General features: G+C 50.4%; 1 protein-coding gene across 4 annotated transcripts; it reads right to left on the reverse strand.

Moving 5' to 3' along the window:
• LOC118906660 (NADH-cytochrome b5 reductase-like) lies at positions 1 to 25,138 on the reverse strand. 4 transcript variants are annotated; one of them, XM_036874196.1, is made up of 7 exons: positions 25,083 to 25,138; positions 19,907 to 20,182; positions 18,837 to 18,985; positions 15,704 to 15,791; positions 12,216 to 12,320; positions 7,901 to 8,104; positions 1 to 4,071 (listed from the first exon to the last, which is right to left on the reverse strand). In XM_036874196.1, exons 2-7 carry the CDS (start codon positions 20,096 to 20,098, stop codon positions 3,868 to 3,870), a joined length of 942 nt encoding a protein of 313 aa, XP_036730091.1. In that variant the 5' UTR covers positions 20,099 to 20,182; positions 25,083 to 25,138; the 3' UTR covers positions 1 to 3,867. The 4 variants fall into 4 exon arrangements, with proteins under 4 accessions (XP_036730091.1, XP_036730100.1, XP_036730105.1 ...); XM_036874205.1 differs by lacking the exon at positions 25,083 to 25,138 and adding an exon at positions 20,905 to 21,037; XM_036874219.1 differs by lacking the exon at positions 1 to 4,071 and adding an exon at positions 4,851 to 7,725.
• Between the last annotated feature and the right edge of the window lie 30 nt (positions 25,139 to 25,168).

The raw sequence follows: 25,168 nt of genomic DNA on the forward strand, positions 1-25,168 counted from the left end.
CACTTGAACTGCTGTATGGTATTCCACTGTGAGTCTACACAGAACAGTGCGTTTCTCCGTTTTCTTACCGATGAACTACCGATGGAAGGTAGTTTCCATTCTTTGCGGTTTCAAACAGTACAGCAGTGAAAGTCTTTATACACGTCTGATGGTGCACCCTCGTGTCACATACAGCCTTTATAACAATTGCAGCATGTACCCCTGCGTGACCTTAGAGAATTGTTTAATGTCTCAGAAACTTAGTTTCCTCATTAGTAAATTGGGGTAATAAAATAGCATGCATTTTGGTGACAACTGCATGCTTCAATGTAGGTGAAAAGCCTTTTGCAACCTGTAAAGGACTCCATGAAATGTTAGCTGTTTATCATTCAGGTGTTTGACATCCAGGATGTACTGAGCACCCTTCCATGCTGGGGACACAATGAACAGGGACGACCCCTGATGTGCTCACATGCATAAGAGACAGTTTGATGGGTGCAGCAACAGAAGAACGCGCAAGACTCTGCTCAGTAATCTAGCCTGGAGTATAGAGGCAGGCAAGGCTCCCGAGAGGCAGTGACACTAAGCTAAGTCCTCTAAAGACAAGGAGGCTTAGGCGAGTGGAAGATGGGAGGGTGGAAGGCTGGCCCAGGCAGAGGGAGCAGCAAATGTGAAGGGACTGAAGGACGCAAGAGAACGTGCTTGGAACATAAGCGTTGAGGGGAGGGGTGGTAAGACAGAATCAGCCTGGAGAGGTAAGCAGAGCCTCGATGCTGTACCCTGAGGGCAGCAGGGAGCCACTGAAGGATTTAAGCAAGGGAGTGACAGGCTCAGATCTGCGTGTTAGAAGCAGCAGTCTGAATAAGCTCTGGAGAGCTGCAACACGGTACTCACACTCAACAACAACGTATCCTACACTTAGAAATTTGTTATGAGGGTAGATCTCATGTTAAGTATTGGGTTGGTCAAAAAGTTCGTTCCGGTTTTTCCATAACATCTTATGGAAAAACCCATACGAACTTTTTGGCCAGCACAGTGTTATCACTACAATTAAAAAAAATGGGTCTGGCCACAGTGTGAAAGGGGGTGTAGGGGAGAGGCCGGAGGTTGGAGGCTGAAGATGGGAATGCTGCAGGCAAAGCATGATGAGGGCGGAACCAAGGCAGCCATTGATTTTGCCACCAACGCCCTGAGAGCATCACCAGGAGAGATGGGAGGAACGGGCCAGCTCACCCTGAGCTGGGAACCTCACCCTGATTCAAAGAGGTTCGTGCTCACGCACTCCAACTAGTCCCCTTCTTGGACTCACTTACCATCTTTCGAGGCACAGGACCCAGCCATGAGCTCTCAAGTTTCCGGATGGTATGAGCCCTTCGGCATCTTGGCACCAAGGGCGTGGCTGGGTCTTCACCAATGTCCCATACGGAACCCCACCAGCATCTAGACCGCACAGATCCCACACGGAGTGAGGGGAAGGGGAGGGTGACACATTCTAGGGTAAGAGGGGCTGTTGGTTATCACTGGATGGTAATAGCTAAACATCAAATATCTAAAATGGGAAAAGACAGACATACAAGAACTGCCCCAGACCCCTCACCCCCTAAGTGGGGACCACCTACCACCCCTAACTGTGCGTGAGAGGCCTCTACCCTCAGGGCAGTGGTGCGCCCTGGCCTCCTCTAGGCCAGGCTAGAGCATTGCCATCCATTCTCCTAGCGCGCCGTACTTCCCTTTTCAGCACACTCATCCCTTTTAGAATTACAACTTTAATTTCTGCCTTCCTTGTCGGACTATAAGCTCCCCAATGGAGCTTCCCAGAACAGTACCCACCTTGTTCATTGTTCTTCCCTCAGTGCCTAAGAGTCTGGCTCCTAACAGGCCCTCCAGGAGTATTTGTGAGTAGAATCAATAGGACACACTAACTGAGGGAGAGGAAAGGGCGGAGGAAGATGCATAGATTCAGAGGCCCTGAGAAAGAGTCTTGCTCAAGTTACAGGAGAGGCCGAACGAAATCACAGTTCCTGCTCGGGACCTCTGCCTCTCAGGGAAGGGCCTCCCCACTGATTATGCTATGCTGAAAAGAGGCTTTGCAACAGACCAGCATTTCCTGAAGTAGTCCATGGAATGCTGGTCTCAAAGTGTTCTCTAATTAAATAAGCTTGGGAAACTCTGGGTTAAGTAAAATGAAAAATGTTTCTTCACCACTGGACTTTTCAGAGCCTTTAATATGCTCGTGTGCACGTGATTCCTGGTGAAGGTCACATGCAGTATTCCCCACATCTATTTGACCATGGAATTCTGTCTGTGAAACTTGGTTTGAAACCTTTGGCACCATCCCCCAACTGCTTGCCGTAATTATTTATTGAACATGGCACAGCAAGGAGATTTGTTGCAATCTTTTGGGCAGTGCAGGAAAACCCTGTTTCACAAATGAAAATGACTCCAAGCTCCAAGATATAAATGGGATAAAAACAAAACTGTTCTGGTTGGAAGGGGGCCTGGAGATCCCACCTGGCCATTCCTTCACTGCTGTCGTGCCAGGAACTGTAGTGTCCTGCAGAGCCCAGTTTAAAAGTCACTGGTACAGAACTCTGAGGACAGGGCTGACATTAGAGACCTGGCTTCTGACCCTGGCCTTGCCATGAACTGTTTTACCTTGGGCAGGTCACATGGCCTTGCTGGGCCTTGGTTTCCCCATTGATACGATGAGTCTGGTAGATGGGATGCTTTTTGGAGTCCTGAGCTTTAACCTCTGATATGATGAGGGCTGTGATTCTATGACTGCAAAATTCCAACTCTACGATTCTATGGTTCTTTGATTCTGAGATTCCATGGCTTAATATTCCAACTCTGGGACTGCCTGTAGCCAGCCTGAGCTCGTGCAGCATACTGGAGCCCAGGCTACAGAAAGCAGAATTCATTAACTGCGGTGTGCTGCCCAGGATCGCTAGGTTCCCTGCGGAGGGCATATGCCCCATGAAGGATGGAGGGGGTGGGGTGTGGAGGGGAGGGGTGGGGGGCTCAGAAGCAGCAGCAGCTCAGTGGGCAGAGCAGGGAGAAGGACCCAGGTCTCTGGACTCCTGCTCTATCTTTAGATCTCCATAGCAACCATCACCAGGGCGCTGCAGCTGAAGGCATGGCTGAGCTGGCTGCCTGCAGGAGGGAGGGGCATTTGCTTTCACGACTCTTTTGCTGGGGAAAGGACTCTGGGCTGGGCTCTTGAGCCAGGAAAAGGAGACTGAGAGTGAAGCCTTTTGCAGCACCAAAGGCCTGGTGCCAAAATAAAGGTAATCTAGGGCCCCACCTTGTTCTGAGACATGGTCAGGTCACAGAACCCACGACCTTCATTGTGTCAGGCTCACGCCACTGGAGGTACATACAGCAAGTGCCTCCTCTAGCCTCCGCTATGGTCATTCCCTAACCAGTGAGCACCTCATCTGAGCCAGCCCTGAGGCCACAAGAGACACACATCTCCAGGGAAAGCAGGCTTTGGCATAGGCATTACAGGGCAGGGCCCAGTGGGAGCCCCTCTCAAACCCTTGAAGCTGAGGAACCAGGAAAGCCCCTCCTAGTCCTTCTCCTGCCAACTCCTACCCAGCCAGGACCTGGCTCCCTCCAGGGAGTCCTCCCTGACTCCCGGCCGGATACTCTCCTCCCCAAGGTTCCTACAGCTCCACCTCCCTCCTCCCAGTAGGATGCCTGCTTGAGGCAGTCAGGAACCGCGTGGGGTGGATGAGAAACGGAGGTGTGCGGAGGTAAAGACATTTGTCCCAGGTCACCTGGAGAGTCAGCAGCGGTCTTCCATTCATGTCTTTGGATTCCAGTCTGTGTCCCTTCCTGAGTCCCAGTGTCAGGCCCCTGGCCTGAGCTTTAGAAGGGAGGCCAGGCCTAGAAGAGGAAGTAGGAGTCCTCGGCCAGGCCTGCGCTGAGCAAGTACCCGGCCACGTCCTTGGTAAACTCAGCTGAGCCACAGACCAATGCAAACGGCTTTCTCCGACAGGAGCCGACCAGCTCTTCAATCAGGTCCCGGCCCAGGCGGCCAAAGTGGGTCTTGTCCCGGTAACTCCAGGGAAGCTGCTCTAGGGAGTTCTCCTGGGAGGATGAGAAACAGTGGGGGTGACTACTGGGGGTCCTCAGAGTTCACATGGTCAGCTCCTCTCTGGCAAACAAGGAAACTGAGGCAGAGGGGGTGGGAAGCCAACCTTCACCAAGCCCCACCACGGGCCAGGCACTTCCTCACCCTGGGACTCAAATCACCCTCACAGAAGACTGTGGGTAGGTAGTTATCCTCTACAACAGCTGATGCACAGGGAGGAGGGACGCCTCTCGAGGCACACAATGACGCAGGGGCAGCAGCAGGACCAGAACCTGGGGCCACTGCACCTGTCACTCTGGGGGGAATGTTTTCTCACCATGACTGTGGGTCTCCTAGCATCTTTCCAAGGTTATCCATCACCATCACCCTCGGAGCATAACTTTTGTTCATTTAAGATTTCAATTAGCTTGTTGAGTTAACAAATGTTTACTGAGTGGACTCTGTGCTTGGCCCGGTGCTAGGCAATGGGGATACGGCAGCTGCCCTAAACAGACAGGGTTCCTGGCCCCATCCGGCTGTGTGTCAGAGATCCCGGACTGCAGTGCCCTAACCAAGAGAAGGGTTTATTTCTCTCACATGAAAAGGCTAGAGGTAGTATTCTGGGGGTGTGCAATGCCCCAGGCTCCTTCTCTTTCTGCCCCTCTAGACTTAGCTTGTGGTTTTCATTCCCAGGGTCACAAAAGAAAATCTCCACTACTTAGAAGAATATCTTTTAAGTAAACATTTTATTAGAGTATAACATATGTATAAAAATCATAAAGTTTATATAGTTTGGAGAATTTTAACAAAGAGAAGAAACCATGTAACCAGCGTCCAAAACAAAACAAAACCCCCAACAGAACAGGACTATCACCTCTGCAGACCCTACTGAGATGAACTTCTGGTTCCTGGGGCCAAGCAGCGAGACAGGATGGAGAGAGAGGGGTTGGGGCTGGAATCCAAGCTTTGCCACCATTTTCTGGTGAGGAGCCGTGACCTCTCTGAGCTACTGAGATGAGCGCAGCGGATGGGGAAGCGCTGAGAGAGGTTCCATGAATGCCGGCCTCGAATCTCAGGCGCACTCACAGAGCTCATCAGACCCCGAGGGCCTCTGAGGACAGTGCTGTGCTGCTGACAGGGGACACTCTCTGATGATCTGCACCTTCTTGCGTGCCCTTCGTGCTCTGACCTGCCCGATGGGCCCTCGAGGGCAGGAACGAGTAGGGCCCATTGGCCTTGCCCCTCCTTCCCAATGCCCGATCCCCCCAGGCCAGTTAGGTTCAGTGCAGCTGACCTTGACTGTGCACCCAGAGATGCACGGGGTCTGGTTGCTGCTCAAGTGGGGAGGGGACCCATAAACAATGATGATGCAGTGGGGTGGGTGCTAGGAAGCAGAGCCTGGGCCGTGACAGCAGAAACATCTACACCAGCCTGGAGGCTCAGGGCAAGTTCCCAGGATGGAATTACACCTTAGCAGAGAGATGTGAGGGATGAGTGGGTGTTAGGTGAAGAAGTGGGAAAAAGTGTGCCTGGCAGGGGGAACCGTACGAGCAAAGACCCAGGAGCCAGAAAAGCACAGAGCGCTTGCGACCACAGGCAGACCAGTGACACCAGAACGCAGCATGTAGCGGGAGTGGACCAGAAGGTGAGGCCATGGAGGGCTGGCACAGCCATGTGGGCTGGCACATAGTCTTGAGAGCGGTGGGGAGCTAGGGAAGGACAGGAAGCAGAGCAGTGATGTGGTCAGAGCTGCCCTTCCGGCTGCAGGATGAAGGACAAATCGTCAAGGAGTGGCTGGAGCAGGGAGACCCTTGATGATGCTGTCGCTATGGCCCAGGCAGCACCCAGAGTGGAGGGAGCACGGCCAGGCAGGAGGCACCTCTCACTCCATCATCCCTCACCTTCCCCGGCTACTGACAGCCAGCCCACTCGCCTGCCCAACCCCAGGGCACTGGCCTCATCAAAGCCCCGGCCCAGGGTAGAAGGTCCCCTATTGCTGGTGAACTTTAACTCTGCCCTCAAGCCCGGGCTCAAATGCCATCTCCTCTGTGAAGCCCTCTCTGCTTGCCTCCAGCACCCTGAACACCCTCCACAGCACCTATCCCTGTGCTGTCTTACACTGACAAGCAATAAGAGCATGGCCTCGCCACCAACTTGCTGTGTTACCTTGGGCAAGGTTCTTAACCTCTCTGTGTCTCATTTCCACATCTATTAAAAGGCCATGATGGCAGTATAAGCCTCCTAAGATTGTGGTGGGGATTAAATGAGTTAATACACATAAAGTGCTTAGAACAGTGCTAGGCACAGAGAAAGTGCTCAATGAAGGGGATCCCTTGTCAGCCATCTCTGTGGCTGTCTCCTCATATACAGATGAGCACCTGGAGGGCAGCAAGAGGTCATCTTCATTTTTATTAAAAAAAAATTTTTTTTTGGCCGCCCTGTGTGGCATGTGGGATCTTAGTTCCCTGACCAGGCATTGAACCCCCGTCCCCTGTAGTGGAAGCACAGAATCTTAACCACTGGACGGCCAGGGACGTCCCATTTTCGTTTTTAAATCCCTGGCACCTGGCACGTGGTGGGGGAAAGGAAGGCTGGCCAACAGCCAGGGCAATTCTTCCAGGTGCCTGCCTTCCTGCCACCTTCCCTGACCAGCTCTTGGGCAGGGCTGAGCGTGCTCCCGGCAGGAGTGGCCCTTCCCTTGCCCCTCTCCCCTCGGCTGTACCTTAGCCCTCTGCTTCAGCCCTGACCTTGGGCACTGCTGTCGTTGCTAATGTTCACCAAGCACGACCCCCTCGGTGTTCATGCCACTGAGCATTCTGTCCCATGCACAGGCCTGTGGACTCTGGCCCCTGGGGACCTCAGGACCTCTGGTTTCCTGACACCCTCCCCCACCCAGCCACAATGTCGAGGATCATGTAAGTCTTTAGGAACACTCTAAAGCTGTCTCAAGAGGAAACTGATGACAAGGGTGCTCCAAAGCCTCATGGCTGACCCTGACCAAGAGAATGGAGGGGAGGCACCAGCAGGGAACCTCAACCCAGGGCGTGCAGGAAACAGAAATAAAGCTACAGACTAGGCGAAGGCCAGTGAACAAAGATAGCTGAGGGCCTGGCTTGAGGTAAGGGGCAAGACAGACCTCCATGCTGCGGCCCTGTGGGGAGGGCCCAGAGGGGTGGCTTGAATGAATGGAGTGGATGGGGAACCAGAGGGAAGAGGGCTCAGGAGGCAAAGCCGCTTCCAGCTAGAGTGGCTGTAACTTGGAGGATTTGAAAGCAGCTTTGTTCCCAGGCGGGAACAAAGTGATGTGGAAAAGACCCTAACAGATGCAGTGAACTGGATCCGGTTTACTCCACCAGCCATTGCCGGGGTGAGTGCCTACTCCGTGCCTGGTGCTGTGCAAAGCACTGAGAGCGTGGTGATCCAGACACGTGGTCCCTGCCTCAAGGAGCTATCACAGCCAGAGGACGTCTGTGCCTGGCCCACTGATTCTGCAACCAGGCCCCCCGCCCATACAACAGAGGATGCCAGAGGGCGGATGGCAGGCAGCAAAGCATGGTGGGTGAGAGCTGGCGCTCTAGAAGCAGACAGTCTCGGGTTCATATCCTGGCTTCACCCTGTCTGGCAGCACGACACCAGCTGGTGCCTTCACCTCTGAGCGTCAGTTTCCTCATCTGCATAATGAACACGGCAACACCTGCCTTCCTTGCCAGGCACACACTGGGGGTTCCACCAGTGGCAGGGATGACTATTACAGCACGGGGCAGAGAGCCCACAGCATGTCCTCAAGATGGGTGCAGGGGACAGCAGACTCTCAATCAGGGAAGGAAATCATCCCCCTGGGCTCACCTGGCTGAGTACAAAGAAGGTGCGGACATTCCAGAAACGAGCCTGCTCCCCGAGGAAGGTTTTCAGGTAGATGCCCTCAAAGGTCTTGAAGCAGCCGACCAGGGTGATGAAGGTCTCATCCTCTGCGTTGTCTGTGATGCTCTGCAGGATGGGCACCATGGGGGCCAGGCCGGTGCCAGCAGCCAGCATGAGGAGCTCACCGTACTAGGGAACAGGAGGGTACATGACAGGGGTGGGCTGGGAAGGGGTCTGACCCCACCCATTCACTATGGGGGCTTTTCTTGGGCTTGCCTGAACTGGATGGCACTGCCCTTCCTGGGTGTCCCACCCATCTGAGTTCGCCTCTCTACCTCCTCCAGAAAACCATCCTTGCCTGTGAAAGGCTACAGCTTATGAGGTCTATGGAACAGAAATCATGGAATCTGGAGGCAGAAAGGGAACATGATGGTGCAGTCATCCTGCAAGTGGCTTGGCTGCCTTCTAAAGCATCCCCACGGGACTCTGCTTACATACTTCTGCTGATAGGTAGTCCACTACCTCCCAAGGAAGTCTGCTCCATTACAGACTGACTCCCCTTGCCAGGGAAGGCTTCCCACCTCACACTGAGCTGACACCTGTTCCCACCAAAGCTTTGCCCTCCCACCCCCATCCCAGCCCTGCCCTCCGGGCTGCTTCCTCTGCCCCAGGGCAACCCTGCAGAGATCTGAGGCCCCTGGCTTGGACCCTGAGCCTGCTCGTCTCTAGACTAAATGAGATACTATACTTCAGTGCCTGACACAGAGAGCCAGGCAATCAAAGTGAGCTCCCAAGAGGCACCTGTTCCATCAGCTCCCCATCACCGAACCTATTTCCTGGCTCTAGGCCTCCTTAAGATCAGTGCCTAGAAGGTTAGTGCCTGACCCACACAGTGAGGTATTCACCGACATCTTTCTAGAGATTAGGCCTCTGTGCGCAGTCTGAGTGTTCACCAGCTTTAGTGACAGCCGCTGCACACCACACTACTGCATGGAATGCTTCCTGGAGTACCAGGAGTCGTGCAGATCTGGGGGTAAACCCCCAGTCATGTGATCTGGGCAAGTTCTTTCACCTCTCTGAGCCTTGGTTTCTTCACTGGTAAAAAAATAACAGCACCTCCCCAGAATAGCACCTATCTCAGAACTGTCATGAGGATTAAAGAGATGACATAAAGTACCTGGTATGGGACTTCCCTGGTGGCACAGTGGTTAAGAATCTGCCTTCCAGTGCAGCGGACACAGGTTCGATCCCTGGTCCAGGAGGATCCCACATGTCGCGGAGCAACTAAGCCTGTGCGCCACAACTACTGAGCCTGTGCTCTAGAGCCCACGAGCCGCAACTACTGAGCCTGTATGCTGCAACTACTGAAGCTCGCGCACCCAGAGCCCATGCTCCGCAACAAGAGAAGCCACTGCACCGCAACGAAGAGTAGCCCCCGCTCACCGCAACTAGAGAGAAAGCCCACGTGCAGCAACGAAGACCCAACGCAGCCAAAAAAAATGAATAAATAAAATAAAATAAATTCTAAAATAAAATTAAAAAAATAATCAAGTGCCTGGTATGGAGCCTGGGGCTTAATACAATTAGATTCCTTCCCTCACTGAGCCCTACTGCTAGCCCATCATCCTGTCCTGTGTTCATGCTCTCCCAGCCTCCCAGTCACGGAGCATGCCGTGTTCCCCCTTTCTCCCATCACTGCTCAGGCTCTCATCTGGGGAGCCTTCCCTGAGCCAGGGGCAGGTGAGGGGCCCTTCTTGTGTTCCCACAGCCCTCTGTGCATCCCTCCTCATACTTGTCACACTGTGTTGTTGTCATCTATTTGTGCGCCTCTCTCCCCATCAGTCTGTGAGCTTCTGGAAGACAGGACTCATCTGACGCATCTCTGAGCCCCCAGGGTCCAGCACTGGCCTGGCCCTGGGTGAATACCTATGAAAGTCTGTGGAATGAATGCAAGACAGATTCTAATGTGTCAGTCTCAGGGCTGACGTGATCCATCTGCATTGAAGATGGCTGCAGAGTGGCAAGACTGGGCTGCATCCCAGCATCGTCACAGGCGCAGAGCCGAGCCTTAGCCACAGTTTCAGCGGCCAAGTGTTCACGTGTGACACACCATGTTTCTTCCCTCATGGCCGGGCCCTACACCCTCCCAGACAGCAAGTGCAGGGCTTTCCAGTGGGGTCTGTGGATGCCAAGGTAGTAAGACTGGTATGTCCAGGAAGATGGCCTGCAGGTATTCTTTATTTCTTCTTTTAGCTTCTTTATTTATTTAAAAAAATTTTTTTGGCTGTACCAGGCAGCATGCGGAACTTCCCCGACCACGGATCGAACCCGTGCCCCCTGCAGTGGAAGTGCAGAGTCTTAACCACTGGACCACCAGGGAAGTCTCTTTTAGCTTCTTTATATCTGCTTAATTTTTTTTTTGGTAATGAACAGGTACTGCATTTGTAGTAAGGAAAATACCAATAAAAGCTATTTTTAAATCAAACAAAAAGAACGGACCCACAGACATAGAAAACAAACTTATGGTTACCAAAGGCGAAGGGAGAGGATGGATAAATTAGGAGTTTGGGATTAACATATATACACTACCGTATATAAAATAGATAACCAACAAGGACCTGCTGTACAGCACAGGGAACTATACTCAATACTTTGTAATAACCTATAAGGGAAAAGAATCTGAAAAAGAATACATGTATGTGTGTATGTGTGTGTATATATATATACACACACATACACACATACATATGTATGTATAACTGAGTCACTTTGCTGTACACTTGAAACTAACACAACATTGTAAATCAACTGTACTTCAATTAAAAAAAAGAATGGAGGGCTTCCCTGGTGGCGCAGTGGTTGAGAATCCGCCTGCCAATGCAGGGGACACGGGTTCGAGCCCTGGTCTGGGAAGATCCCACATGCCGCAGAGCAACTAGGCCCGTGAGCCACAATTACTGAGCCTGTGCTCCGCAACAAGAGAGGCCGCGATAGTGAGAGGCCCGTGCACCGCGATGAAGAGTGGCCCCCGCTTGCCACAACTAGAGAAAGCCCTCGCACAGAAATGAAGACCCAACACAGCCATAAATAAATAAATAAATAAATATTTAAAAAAAAAAAAAAAAAAAAAAAAGAATGGAGAGGAAAAATGATTTGTTTTTGTTTTGCTTTGTTTTCCTAATTGTAAAGGTAATAGGTACTCATTACGGATAATTTGAAAAACATAATGAAGAAAATAAAAATCACCCATAATTCCACTACCCAGAGCTGCTAACATTTTATTGCTTTTTTTAAAAAATATTTTTTCTGGGGACTTCCCTGGTGGTCCAGTGGTTAAGACTCTGCACTACCACCGCAGGGGGCCTTGGTTCAATCCCTGGTTGGGGAACTAAGATCCCGCATGCCATGCAGTGTGGCCAAAAAAAAAGAAAGAGAGGGAAAGGAAGAAAAAAAGAAAGAAAAAGAATTCTTTAAAAATATGTATATATTTTCTGTGCAATTTAACTTAGTTTCCTAACGTTGTATATTCAGTTTACCTAGTGTTTGTCACTTGATCTTACAGCTTAAGCATTAACATCATTTATAAACATAATTTTAAAATCCAAGATAGTAGTCTATCACGTATCTGTAACCCAGTGTACTTAACTGTTCTGCTGTTGGATGTTCAGTTGTCTCCAATTTCTTGCTATTATAAATAAAGCCGCAATGAACATGTGCAAGAGGTAGCATTTTGGATTCTTTCCATAGGACAGACTTCAGAAGTGGAAGCACTGGGTCAAGGGTGTGAAGATTCCTAAGACTCCCAGTGCATATTGTCAAACTGCTTTCCAGATATGCACCAACTGATGAGAAATTACTGATTCTTCCTGGGAATGTCAGGGGAGGATGTGAACACGCCGTGAAGATGAGGGGAAGAGCCTTTGGGTTGGGAAGCAGGGGCCTCCCAAGCAGTGAGCCACAGGGTGTATTTAGGGAGTGGTCTCATAGTCTTGTAAATGGAATGTGAAACTGGAAAGATATCTGAGAGTCAGATGGCATAAGGGCCCTAAATACCTAGCTCATAGTCTGAATTTTTCCAAGCAATGGGCAGGCAAGGATGGTTCTGGAACATGGGCAGGCAGTTTTGTTTCTTAGTGCCCATTCCCATCTCCTCCCATGTCCAACCCCAAGGATACTCTCGGGATTAGGTTTGGGCTCAAGAAGAATGGCACAGTGAGATTCTATGGCCTGAAATATGAGAACCACATTCCTGGAAGCTAAGCTGGGAGGGGTCACCTGAGGACTCAGTGCAGGCACTGACCTGGTTTGGTTTATAGAAGAAGCCTCCGAAAGGTCCTCGCCAGAAAGCCGTGTCTCCTGCTTTCCAGGACTCCACATACTGGGACATCAGCCCTGTCTGGTAGCACTGGGAGGAAACGAAGGGAGACCTCATTAAGACAGGCACATGTTGCCAATACAAACCACGTCAGCCTCGAAAGTGGAGCCCTTCCTGAACTCTCAGTGCTTTACACGTGTTGTCTCATTTAATCCTAATTATCCATGAAGTTGGTACTGTCGTTCCCCGTTTTCAGATGAGGCCAAGAAGCTTACACAGAAGGTAAATGGTAAGACTGGGATGAGAATCCGTAAGACCTACAGCCTTAACTACAGAGGTCTCAAACCAAATAACTACAAGGGCCATGCGGGTAACATAACTGAGTGAAGAACTGGGTATGAGATGACTGATGGCAACTAACAGTCTCAGCGTCAGGGAGACAAGAGTGAGTGGTGGGGACTACAGTAAATTGGTGAGTGAATACCCTTTCTAAAGGAGGAAACCACTCTGCAAATTCCAGTACACAGTCCGCGGGGCCAGTGACGCCGGATCTTCTGACTCTCTAAGAGGGGCAGGAAATCCATATTTTTGTGAAAATTTTCCCATTTTTGAAATGTTGGCAATTAATTCAAAATTTTAAAACACTGTGCAGGCCAAGACCAAATATATTTACGGGCTAGAGTCCGCCTCATTTGCAATCTCTGCATATCCCTGCACTGTCTTCTGGCTGGATGGAAAAAGTGAAGATTGTGGAGGGGATTCCTCCATGGGGGAAGGGCACACTGCCCTGACTCTGTGTCAGGCACCATGCTGGGGCTGCAGGGGAGATAGCTGGACCTTAAGCTCCATGGAGGCAGCCAGTGCCTGAATCATGGAAAGGACTTAAACATCTGAATGAATGAATGAATGAACCCAGATTCAGGCCCTCCCTTTAAGGAGCTCACAATCTAAGAGGGACCTAAGTCTCAGACATATACAAGGTAGAGACTACCTAACCCCCCGTGAGAAGGATGAAGTGCTAGGAGAGCCCCGAGGAGGTGCAGTCACTTCCAGTGGAGTGGGATCGAGGACAGCTTCCTGGAGGGGGAAGCTAAGCTGGTCCTTGAAGACTGGGTAGACTCAAACTCACTGGGGATGCGGGAAGGGCAGAGAGAATTCTGGGCATCAGGCGTGGTATGGTCAGGGGTAAGACAGCCCAGGAAGGGTGTCTGGAGAAATTATAACCAGGGTTGAAGGAGAGACTGGGCTTTGGTCACCAGACATGCTTTTAAGCACCCACAGCTACTTCTGGTACCATCCCTGCCTTCCTTAGGCACCACATGCATAAAGCAAGGGAAGTCTTCCGCTTACCTGAAGAGGCCTGGGGAGGAGGCTAAGTTTTTCTCCTAACTTGCTGGAGGCTGTATTTCAGCGCACACCTTGTTTTGTGGCCCCAGTATCGGGGAGGCACAGCCCCAGGGGTGGCCTTAGTGGCCCTATGGCACAGACAACACTCAAGGAGAAAGGAAGGATTTTTCTGTGCCTCTGGCACCCACACGGAGCCTGGCACAGAGTAAATGCTCAATACACACTTGTTAAGCAGAACTGACACTGAACTTGTTCTTCCACTTGAGATCATATTACCCCAGGGACCTTGGGACAATGACATCATCTCTCTGGGCTTCAGTTTCTTCATCTGTAAAGTGGGGAGAATATGATCTACTCTGCAGGGTGATTATGAGGTTGAAACGAGATAATTAAAATAAAGAGCTAGAAGCAGTACCTGGTGCCCAGAAGGTGCCAGAGGAATGGGAGCTCCTCCTTCCCATCTACATGGGAGGGTAAACCTTACAAAACCCTCCTGCCTTCCCAATTTGCAAAGACATTTCCAGCTCTTCCCAGCCAGCGGCTTAGGGATAATTAAGCATCTCTCTAAAGAGAGGCTTTCCGGTAAACGAAGGAGAAAATCAGCCTTACAGCTGGGAGAGATCCAGCTGCCCTGAAGAACTGTCTCCAGGCTTATCCTTTCAATAGAAACACACCCAGACAAGCAGCTTGGGGAAGCAGGCCATTTGGAGAGGATTTGTGGAATCTCCCAGACAAACAGTTGCGTGGAAAAGGGATCCCATCCAAGCTTATGTGTGAGGGAATAAATACTCCAGCTCTGAAGGCAGGCGGGGATGGTTGGGAGCCAGAGACGGTGCTGGGGACCTGGAGTCAGAAGGCCAGGGCTCACCTACCAGCTGTACTTATTACTACCTGGGGAGCCTCAGGCCCTCCTGGGGCCTCAGTTTGCTTATCAGTGAAATGGGGATAATTCCCGTCCTACAAGGGAGACAAAGGATGTGAAAACTATTCCTAAATATAGGTGTTCCCTAGGATTCCATTTGGGAAATGATCTAGAGCTATGTATTAGGCTGACCCATATGAAACTGCTGTTTCTGTAAGTCAAAAATGTTAGCATGTCAGCAATTTCATGTATTTCAACCTAATTATTTTTGCACATAATTGGACCTTCATGAGGTCTTATACATTTGTTGCCTATTCCTTGGGTCTCTGGGATATTTTGCATCCAGCCCACTTTGTTCATCTCATCTCTGCCAATTTCCCCACCCATCTCGGTTGCCCCTACAAGCAACTCTCCTCCCGCCACTCAGACTGGGTACAGTTCCCAGAAGACCCTGCTCTATTTCACCCCTCCCTGCCTTCGGTTATCCGTCCCCCTGGAATGCCACTGCTAACTTGTATTCCTTCCTCAAGGCCCAACTCAAATGCCCCGACCCCTGCCAACCCACCTGTGAGATGATTTCAGGTTACTTTGGCCCCCAAGGTCCTCCATGTCCCATCTTTTGCCTACAAAAGTGTTCCAGGACAAATGACTAACAGTTCCCCAAATCATGCCTCCTTCGCCGCTGTACATGCTGATACAGCACTCAGAGCTTCCTTCCCACTCCTGAGCTTAAACATAGAGCTCAGACACACAGCTTCCTCTGGGAAGCCCAGCTTACCTTCCCTGCAGCCCCAGCTGCCCTGAGTTGGGTTGGGGCCTCCTGTCACAGCGTCTACCACCTTGTACTGCCCCAGTCTGGCCCCTGTCTGAGGGTGGGCACCGTGTCTGACTCTCCCTGGACACCCGTGCCCAGCACACAGTAGGTGCACATGACTTGGTTCCCCTTTCCCCGGCTCAGTGCTTACGCTCCATCAATAGGGAAGAAGGTGAGGAGGAACAGCTTTACTTTTCTCAGTCCAAGCCTGTTTTTCATAAAATCTATCAGGAACATGCCCTCTGTTGGTGGACCAGTAGCCTCCTTTCCCCAGGAAAGGAGAAGATGAGAAAAGGCCTCTTTCATTGTCCTTGCTCTTCGCTCAAGCCAGCCTCCTCCCATGTGAGCGCTGGCTTTTCCCATGTCAGAGGGAAGTGCCCCACCCTGACCAAGCTGGCAAATGGAGGTCCAGTCCACAGCCTCTTAGAGCATCCGTGTGAGTTGGCTCACCTTGATTAAAACTTCAAAGTATCCTTTTGCGTTGGCAGGGCTGATGGGCGTATAGGCTCTCTGAATTTCTAAGCCATCTACTATCCCTCTGGGAAAGAGAAGCACTCAGTCAGGCAGTCAGCCAGTCATTCAACAAACCCTTAGAGTACCGAATCTGTGCCAGGCTGGTGAAAGTGAAGGTGGGGGCCCAGTCAGCCCCAGTGGTCCTCACTGAGGGGCAGGCAAGATGGAGCAGAAGAAAATAGCACTGGGTTCCCCCCACTGCCACGTGCTGGCTGTGAGACCCTGGGCAGGTCATTTAAACCCTCAGCCGCCCCTTCTGTAAAATGGGGACAACTGTCTATGCCCCTGCTGTGTGGCTCCACAGGGGTCACAGATGAAAAAGTGCTTCTAAAAGTACAATGATGGGCTTCCCTGGTGGTGCAGTGGTTAAGAATCCACCTGCCAATGCAGGGGACACGGGTTCAAGCCCTGGTCCGGGAACATCCCGCATGCCACGGAGCAACTAAGCCAGTGCGCCACAGCTACTGAGCCTGTGCTCTAGAGCCCACAAGCCACAACTACTGAAGCCCACGCGCCTAGAGCCCGTGCTCCACAACAAGAGAAGCCACTGCAATGAGAAGCCCGCGCACTGCAACAAAGAGTAGCCCCTGCACTGCAACAAAGAGTAGCCCCTGCTCACTGCAACTAGAGAAAGCCCGTGTGCAGCAACGGATACCCAACGCAGCCAAAATAAATTAAAAAAATAAAAAAATAAAAAAAGTACACTGACGATGTGAGCTATTTTAGGACATCACTGGGGTTTTTCCTGACCTCTCCTAGACCACAGAATGATCAAGATAAAAATAACTATATTGGGCTTCCCTGGTGGCGCAGTGGTTGAGAATCTGCCTGCCAATGCAGGGGACACGGGTTCGAGCCCTGGTCTGGGAAGATCCCACATGCCGTGGAGCGACTGGGCCCGTGAGCCACAATTGCTGAGCCTGCGCGTCTGGAGCCTGTGCTCCGCAACAAGAGAGGCCGCGATAGTGAGAGGCCCGCGCACCGCGATGAAGAGTGGCCCCCACTTGCCGCAACTAGAGAAAGCCCTGGCACAGAAACGAAGACCCAACACAGCCAAAAATAAATAAAAAAATAAAAACAAACAAACCAAAAAAAAACTATATTTAACAAGCGTTTAACATTTATCAAACACGACCACATGCCAGGAGCATCAGAAGTGAAAGGATCCTCAAAGGTGCCCTAGTCCAAAGCCTGACGCCATGCATGAATCCCCTCCAGTGTTATCAACAAGGGGGCCGGGAGCACAGTCACGAGTAATAATAAGAGCAGCCATGTTGTAGTAAACGCCTATGATGCACCAAGCATATTATATGCAGTATCTCATTTATTTCCAACAATAACCAAAATGAGGAAACCAAGGCTTCCCTGGAGCACCTAAGCACTCCTCTCTTGAGCCCTACTATGTACAAAATTTTCTTCTTTGAGGTATGCAGATCAAAAAGACCTGTCCCAATGTATCAAAAGTTGGGCAGAAATATTCAATAAATGCTTACAGAACAAACAAGGAAATAACAAACAGAACATATGGCATGGCTCGGATGCAAAGGGCACTGTGACATTTGCTATGACAGAGGTAAAAGTGACAGGCACTCTCACCTAGGGAACCTCAGAAGGCCTTGAGCTCAGAAGGTCTTAAAGGACAAGCAGGCCACTAATAGGTAACAATGGGCAGGAAGTAAAGTAATTCCAGGCAGAGGGAACAGCCTGGGCAAAAGCCTAGAGGTAGGATAATGTAGGGCAAGCCAGGAACTGGCGAGTGGACCTCAGGGCTGGAACAAGGGGCACGTATGGGGGTGGTTGGGGGTGGGTGGAGAAGAACTTGGTGGGCAAGGAGGCGGGGGCCTTGGGTTAGAGTGTCACTGGGGAGGCACTGTGGAGCACCAGAAGGGGGCTGAATGAGGAGGGATGTGGTCAGCTGCATGTGTTAGGAATGTCACTGGAGGGACAGAGAGGGGCCAGACTAGAGGCAGGTAGTTCTGGGCATCCCTGACTTATGGATGGAGGGTTGCTTGGGGCTGTGACCTGTCCTGTGGCCCCTCTTGTCCACTGAACAGTGACCTTTAAGGACCGTCAGCCAGGCCACAGGCCAGAACAAGCTGGGCACAAACACCAGGGGTCAGTGCGAGGCAAGTGACCAGAGTGTGATGAGTAATAAGCTCTCTCCTGGTTTCCTTCCTCGTCCTCTGGCTATACTTTCCGTCTCCTTTGCTGGCTCTGCCTCCTCTTGCCAAGACCATAAATGCTGGAGTTGCCAGGGTTCGGTCCTACCTCCTTCCGTCTTTCCATGCCCCACATGCTCCCGAATGCCATCCAGGCATAACAATATACCTGGATGATTCCCAGATCCACGTCTGCAGCTCAGATTTCTCTGCTGAGCTTCAGACCCAGAGAGTCAACTGCCTGGCAGTCACCTCCATCTGGAGGTCCCAAAGGGTCTTGTCCCTGTGTAGGTGGAGGTGGGGATCAAGGTGGGAGGAGAGTACAAATGTAAGCTGGAAGGAAGAAGGAAGTTCAGAGGAGGTGAAGGGTGTAACTCAGGAGGCGGGCTGTTTGGGTTTGAATCCTTATTAGCTGTGTGATACTGGGCAACTCCCTTATTTTCAACAACAGTGTCTTCTCTATCAACTGGTGCTAATCATATGAGGTTAATACCACAAGCTCTGGAGCCACACTGCTTGCTTTCAAATCCTGGCTCCAACATTTCCTAACTGTGTGATCTTGGGGAAGTTACTAAACCTCTCTGACTTCAGTTTCCTCTCGGGCATGATAATGGTGTCTACCACACAGGATTTTGTGAGGAATGAATGAGCTTATACATATGATCACACAGAACTGTGCCTTGGATACTAAGTGCTAAAAAAGTGTTTGCTGTTACTGTTATTATTATTTATTATGAAAATGCATTATCTAGTTCAATTCCAAGAGCTCTCTGAGTCATGTATTACTACGTTTATTTTGAAGATGACAAATGGAGGTTTAAGGAAGGTTAAGGAAGTTGCCCTAGACCACACAGCTAGCAAATGGCAGAGCAGGGCTGCAAAGCCTGGGTCCTCCCACTACCTGAGTGTACCGTAGGATGAGGTGCTGGCCAGGCCGCAAGCCGAGCTGGCTGTTCCCAGGTAATGCAAACCGGACAAGGTAGGTGTCCTTAGTGAGTCTGTCTGTGGCACTGATGAGGAAGGCCAGGAAGGTCTCCGGGCTCAGTTTGGAAGGACAGCTCTGCAACAGGAAAAGATTCAACAGCTAGAAGCTGGGACTCAGACACATGCAAGCATCCATGGGCATCCTCCCCACAAGGAGAGGCTATCAAGGCCAATAAGTTTTCTCTGTAATAGCGTAGTCCCACCTTACTTCCCTTTCAGGCTCTAAGAATGCCAGAACACTTTACATTGAGCTCACCCTGCTCTGAAGCCTTGTATGGCTCCCCTCAGCCCCAGGATAAAGTGCAAGGTCCTTAACTGGACACTCAAGGGCCCTGTGGATGGGCCCCAAGGCTCATTTTATCTCCCAGGCATCAGACACCAGACTTTTCTCTGTACCCCCAAGAATAACTTGCGGCTTCCTACCTGTGAGTCTATTTGCTCAAGCTATGCCCTCTATCCAGAACACTCATCTCCAGTGTATGAAAGACCTACCCATCCTTCAAACCCGCTAAAATCCAGATTTGCACAATTTAGAAATTGATGGGACCTTACGGATGATCTAATCCAATATCCTTATTTTATATGTGGGGAAACTGAGGCCTGAGTGGTAGTGACTTATTTGTACAAGGTCACACCATGAGCAGGGACTCAAATTCATGTCTTCCAAGTCTCAGGCCACTGTCCTTAATATTCCACCCCACCTCTACCTCCTCCGGGAAGTCTTCTCTGAATGCCACGACTCACAGATCTCCCTCTCCTGTAAAATGCCCACACCCAGTTCACTCCTGGGACCTCCCCTCGCCACCTGCCCCATGCCCCACTCACCAGCTCAAGGCCAGGCTTCGAACCTGGGTCAGTCTGCTTCCATTAAGCCCACTCTTTTCTCTCTGCTGTACAGAGTCAGAGGACGCTTCCCCGAGCAGGTACACTGCACAGGGCTGAGGCCACGTGGACGCTGCCACCTGGCCCTCACGTCTGAGGAGCGGCTCCCCCTCACCTGTGTCTCTTCTCCACTCAGCAGGCTCCTGTCCTTGCTGGCTCGGGCTGCCTCCCAACTTGCTAGGTCTCGCTGGTAGAGGTCGAACACGCAGGGGGAGCAGCCGCTGCCGCAGCACTGGGAGGGCAAGGGCTCCACCGGCCGAAGCTGCAGCCAGGCTTCCTCCTCGTCGTCTTCCTCCCCCTTGTCCATTGTCAGTGGCCCTTGGTCAGGCAGGGGGTGCGGGCAACTGGGTGCTCTTCCCAGGGTAGGCCCAGGCCCTGCTCCCTTGCCAGCCTGGGAGAGGGAAAACATGTGGTTACGCTCTGGTCACCTCTATTCGGCTCATTCTCCCTGAGGCCTGCAGGTGCCAAGCTCTGTGTGAGCACTGGGGACAGGGATGAATCAATCCTGGGATCTGCTGCCTGGTGGGGGAGGGAGGGAGACAGGGCACAGCGATCGGAACGGGCAACCACGGTTTCTTGACCTCTTCCTGTGCTCTGAGGAGTGCTGGATTAAGATTACATAGAAAATCTCATTGAATTTTTAAAATATTTTAAATGATGAAGTACAACATTTATGTACAACTTAATATTTATAAAAGTTATAAAAATAAATTATAGATAAATTATAAATAAAAATAAATAAAAGAACCCTTTTGTAATCACCACTCACTCAAGTAAAAAGAACCTTGCTGGCATCCCAGAAGCCACACATTTGTGTTCCTTCCTTCCCCATTACCACCACCCTGACTTTTGATATAATCATTCCCTTGCTTTTCCTTAGTTGTGCCACCTTTATTTGCAACCCTATCCACTATTTATCAGCTTTGCTTAGTTTCTACCTTTAAACAGAATCATATGAATGCATTCTTCTGTGTCTGGTTTCTTTTACTCACCACTGTTGGTGAGTCACCTATCAAATTGCTGCATCTCATTTAATCTTTACAACAAGGCCAGTCCTGGAGGTGTCATTTTATGGATGGGAAAACTGGGGTCTGAAGAGGTTTAATAACTTACCCAGGGTGACAAAGGTCCCCAAATGATGGCACTGGGACTTCAACTCTGTTCTGTCTGGTTTCAGAACATATTGTTCTTCAATCACAGGAAAACAGGAGGAGGAGGGAAGTCATGATGGTCCAGATGAGAGGTAATGAGGACCTGGACCAGGGGAGCTTCAGGGAGGACGAGAGGACAGGGGTCAATTAGAGAAATCCTGAAGCAGTAATTAACAGGACACAGAGACTGATGGCTGTGAGGTGAGCAGGTGAGGGGGATAGAGGGGTTGAAGGGACATCCAGGTGTCTGGCTTGGATCCGTGGGTGGATAGTGGGTCCAAGAGAAGTTGAGTTTTAGGGGAAAGAGGAAGTGGGGGAAATGGTTAAGTTCAGTTTGAGGTACACTGAGTGCCTGTGGGACATCCAAGGGCAAAATCCAGCTGCCAGTTGGATTAAATAGGTCTAGGTACCTGAGTCTGGAGATGGAGCTCTGGGTAACCGACAACAAGGGAGGGATGAGTGGGTAAAGGAAGAGAACAGGCTGGAGCCTCTGAAGGCCTGCTTGGCCTCCTGCTTCCTGCAGCACTCACTGCACTTGGTCCAGCCCTGGTCACTGCAGGTGCTCAATAAATGCTCTTCCAGTGAATGAATCTCTACCCTATAGCATTTCACACTGTTCAGAAATTACATGTTTACGTGGTTTTCTCTTGAGACTGTGAACTCCTTGAGGGCAGATACCTGTTTTTTATTCATTTTGTGAACTAGCACAGTGTACATTTAAAAATATGGATGTTATATGAAAGGAAGGAAAGAAGGAAAGGAGCTTGCTTTCAGGGCCATTAGGTAAACATTGTCTGAAATAAAGATCAGGGAGGAAAATTTAAATGGTTATGATTTATTTTGAGATGTTTCTGTGAGGGCAGTTTGGGATTTATCAAGGTTCTCTGTCTTTATATGTGGACCTCTACAGTTTATATAGAAATAGACCTGGTCATCTCACCTGTAAGGAAACTATTCACTGAAAATTCCACAGGCAGGGACTTCCCTGGTGGTCCAGCTGTTAAGACTCTGCGCTCACAATGCAGGGGGCCCGGGTTTGATCCCTGGTCAGGGAACTAGATCCTGCATGCTGCAACTAAAAGATCCCGCATGCCACAACTAAAGATCCCGCATGCCGCAATGAAGATCCCACACGCGGCAATGAAGATCCTGCGTGCGGCAACTAAGACCCGGCGCAGCCAAATAAATAAATAAATATTTTTAAAAAATCCACAGGCAAATCAAAGTAAAAGAGGGTCTTCTCTCCCTCTTGTCTGAGAACAGAACTTAGGGGAAGTCTGATGTCCCAGAGCATTATTTGATGTAAATATCACTCCTCTAAAAGCTCCAGTCTTGGACTTCCCTGGTGGCACAGAGGTTAAGAAGCCGCCTGCCAATGCAGGGGACACGGGTTCGAGCCCTGGTCGGGGAAGATCCCACATGCCGCGGAGCAACTAAGCCCGTGCGCCACAACTACTGAGTCTGCACTCTAGAGCCCGCGAGCCACAACTACTGAGCCCGCGTGCCACAACTACTGAAGCCCACGTGCCTAGAGCCGGTGTTCCGCAACGAGAAGCTACTGCAATGAGAAGCCTGTGCACTGCAGCGAAGAATAGCCCCTGCTTGCCGCAGTAAGCCCACGCACAGCAATGAAGACCCAACGCAGCCAAAAATAAACAAATAAATATATTTAAAAATATAAATAAATAAAATTAAAAAAATAAAAGCTCCAGTCTTTGATTTCCTCCTATTCATTCCTGCCTCTTAGACACTTACTGGGCAGGGGCTGCTGAATGAGGTGCTGGGACACAAGAGGTGACTGACACTCATCTCTGTCCTGGAAGAGTCATCCACTAAACAGATTAGAACCGGGATAAGAACAGATGCACTGCCTCACTCAGTCCTCTCGACAGCTGTACATAAGTAGGCCATGCTCTTCCTCATTTCACAATGGAGAAAACTGAGGCCAGGAAGCAGGAGTGGTAAAGTTAGTGCACATACCTGGTCTCTTAAGACTCCAGGCTGCTCTTTCTCCCTGGATTTCATGCTCTAGAGGGCAGAGGAGAGTGTCTTCATCTCCAATTCCCAGTGCCTGGCACTGGGCTGGCACAGAACAGGGACCCAACTTGCCAAACTGCCACTGAATTTTATGGGCACCCTGGAGCCTCCCAAGGGCAGTAGCTTCATTCGTGCATAAAGTGCTAGAATCAACGTGTGGGCCAAGTCTGTGGAAAAGCAGAGGAGCAAACCACCACACCTGCTAGAAGACAGTGAAGTCCTGTTTCTTGGTTACCAATCACTTCCCAGGAGCCCTAACCTTTAAGATCTTTCCCACTTTTCCTGCTTTCCACACCCATTTACACTGGAGCTTCCCATGGGCCCAAATGATGTGCTTCCAGTCTCCCCCTACACCATCCATCAGCACACCTCCCACCAGCTCTGATCACACCAGTCCCCTGCTTAGCAACCTTCAATAGCTCCCTGCTGCCTACTAGATACAATCCAATCTCCTTGCGTGGTGCCCAGTGTTCTCCTGATCAGAACTTGTCCAAGTTCTCTTACCACTTACTTTCATTGGTTTTAGAAGGGTAGTTCCTCTGTGTGCAATAAATCTTTCTCTTATAGAGGAAAGGTTTCTCTCTAGAGGAAAGAAAACCTGGTTCTACTGCTGGTTCTATGATTTCAGGAAGGTTTAGCAGGTTGAGAACCCCTTGAGGGCAAGCATGGTGTCTTATTCTTTCTGTATTCTACCACCAAGCACAGGCCTGGCATATGGAAGGCTCAGGTGAGTGGTGAGTACTCAGTTTACATATAAGGTCTGGGAGCCAGGCACAGTGCTAGGTGCTGGGATACAGCAGAGGTTAATAAAACATGGGCTCTACCTTCACAGAGCTTGCAGCCTAGCTTAGTGTCACATCAGTTCAACCGATTTTTCTTGCATGTTATGTACCAGGTTTGTATTAAGAGTGAATGAGATCTGATTCCCTCTTTATGCTGATTTCTTACTCCCAAAAGGTTTTTCAGAGATAAAGTGAGGTAAGTGAAGGAACCCTATTAACTGTAAACTGCTGTACAGTGTGAGGGTTATTCATCCTTCTTTGCCTTAAATTTACTTTCTCCATGTTTTACTAATCCCACTCTCCCTAGTATTTTGGAAATTAGTAGAGAAGCTGGCCACGTCAGTCATGAATTTTAAAGACCAGGTTCACGTCTTCTCTCAGCCTCTACCTTTTCAGTCTAAGAAGCCAGGCCTTGACATGTTGTTGCCTCGGCCTGGATGGCTCTCCTCACCCTCAGGCCTTGCTTCAAGGTCACCTGCCCTCAGAGCCCTCCCTGAACCACCCCCTTCTCATTCTCTACAAGGTACCCTATTTGCTTATTCATCACATTATTATGTATTCATTCATTAAACATATATTTACTATGTGCCAGGCACTGGTCTAGGAGCAGGCTTCACAGCAGTGAAGAAACAAAAACCCTTGCACTCATGGATCTTATATTCTAGTGAGAGCGTCATTAAATAAGATCAAAATAGAAAACATGTTATGTTAGTGTTAAATACTGAAGACAAAAATAACTGGGGAAAAGGGATATGAAGTGTGGGTGTGTGTTGCAATTGCTATTTATTTACTTTACTTGCTTTCTGTCTGTATCTCCCACTAAACTGTACGCTCTACATCGCACAACTGTTTTATTCACCAGTGTAAACCCGATGCTCAGCAGTGCCTGACACTCAGTGGGCATTTGATAAATACGTGCTGCGCAAGGAGCAAGGTACACCTCCGCCGCTCTGGCCCTGCTTCTAGGAGGCGAAACGCGACATTCCGAGGAAAGGAACTAACTTTGGGCGCTGGGGAGGAGGCGTGCAGTGCAGCGCGGTCGATGCGGCGCCGGCGTGGTGCCAGGGCCACGCTCAGGCTCCGCGTGAGAAGGGCTGGAGAGGCAAGGAAATTTACGGCGTACCCACCGCGCGCCGGGTGCTGAGCGGATGCGCTAGTTTAGGCATTTCTATCGCTATTTTTACAGCGAGTGACTTTAAGGCTCAGAAGGAAGTGCCCTGTCCGAGCTCCAATTGCTCGTAAGCGATCAAGGTTGTCCCGAATTCAGGCTTGAAGTCCTGAAGCTCTTCTCCTAGTCCCCTTGCCCATCACAAGCACTCACCTACTCGCCTGCGCTTCCCCGGGGAGGCAGGCAGGGTTCCACTTGTGGGAAATTGCTGACGGCCTGCAGGGTGGGGCAAGACAACG

The sequence above is a fragment of the Balaenoptera musculus genome, chromosome 1 (genome assembly GCF_009873245.2).
Source record: "Balaenoptera musculus isolate JJ_BM4_2016_0621 chromosome 1, mBalMus1.pri.v3, whole genome shotgun sequence".
NCBI classification, from domain to species: Eukaryota; Metazoa; Chordata; class Mammalia; order Artiodactyla; family Balaenopteridae; genus Balaenoptera; species Balaenoptera musculus.

Bases quoted from the DNA above. Each gene is read 5' to 3' on its own strand.
- LOC118906660 (XM_036874196.1), bottom strand. From the start codon at position 20,098: ATGGACAAGGGGGAGGAAGACGACGAGGAGGAAGCCTGGCTGCAGCTT. The intron at 15,792-18,836 runs GTACACTCAGGT...TCTCTTTCCCAG, and splicing joins GGCCAGCACCTCATCCTACG to AGGGATAGTAGATGGCTTAG. The intron at 8,105-12,215 runs GTCAGTGCCTGC...CCTGTTCCCTAG, and splicing joins TCTTCTATAAACCAAACCAG to TACGGTGAGCTCCTCATGCT.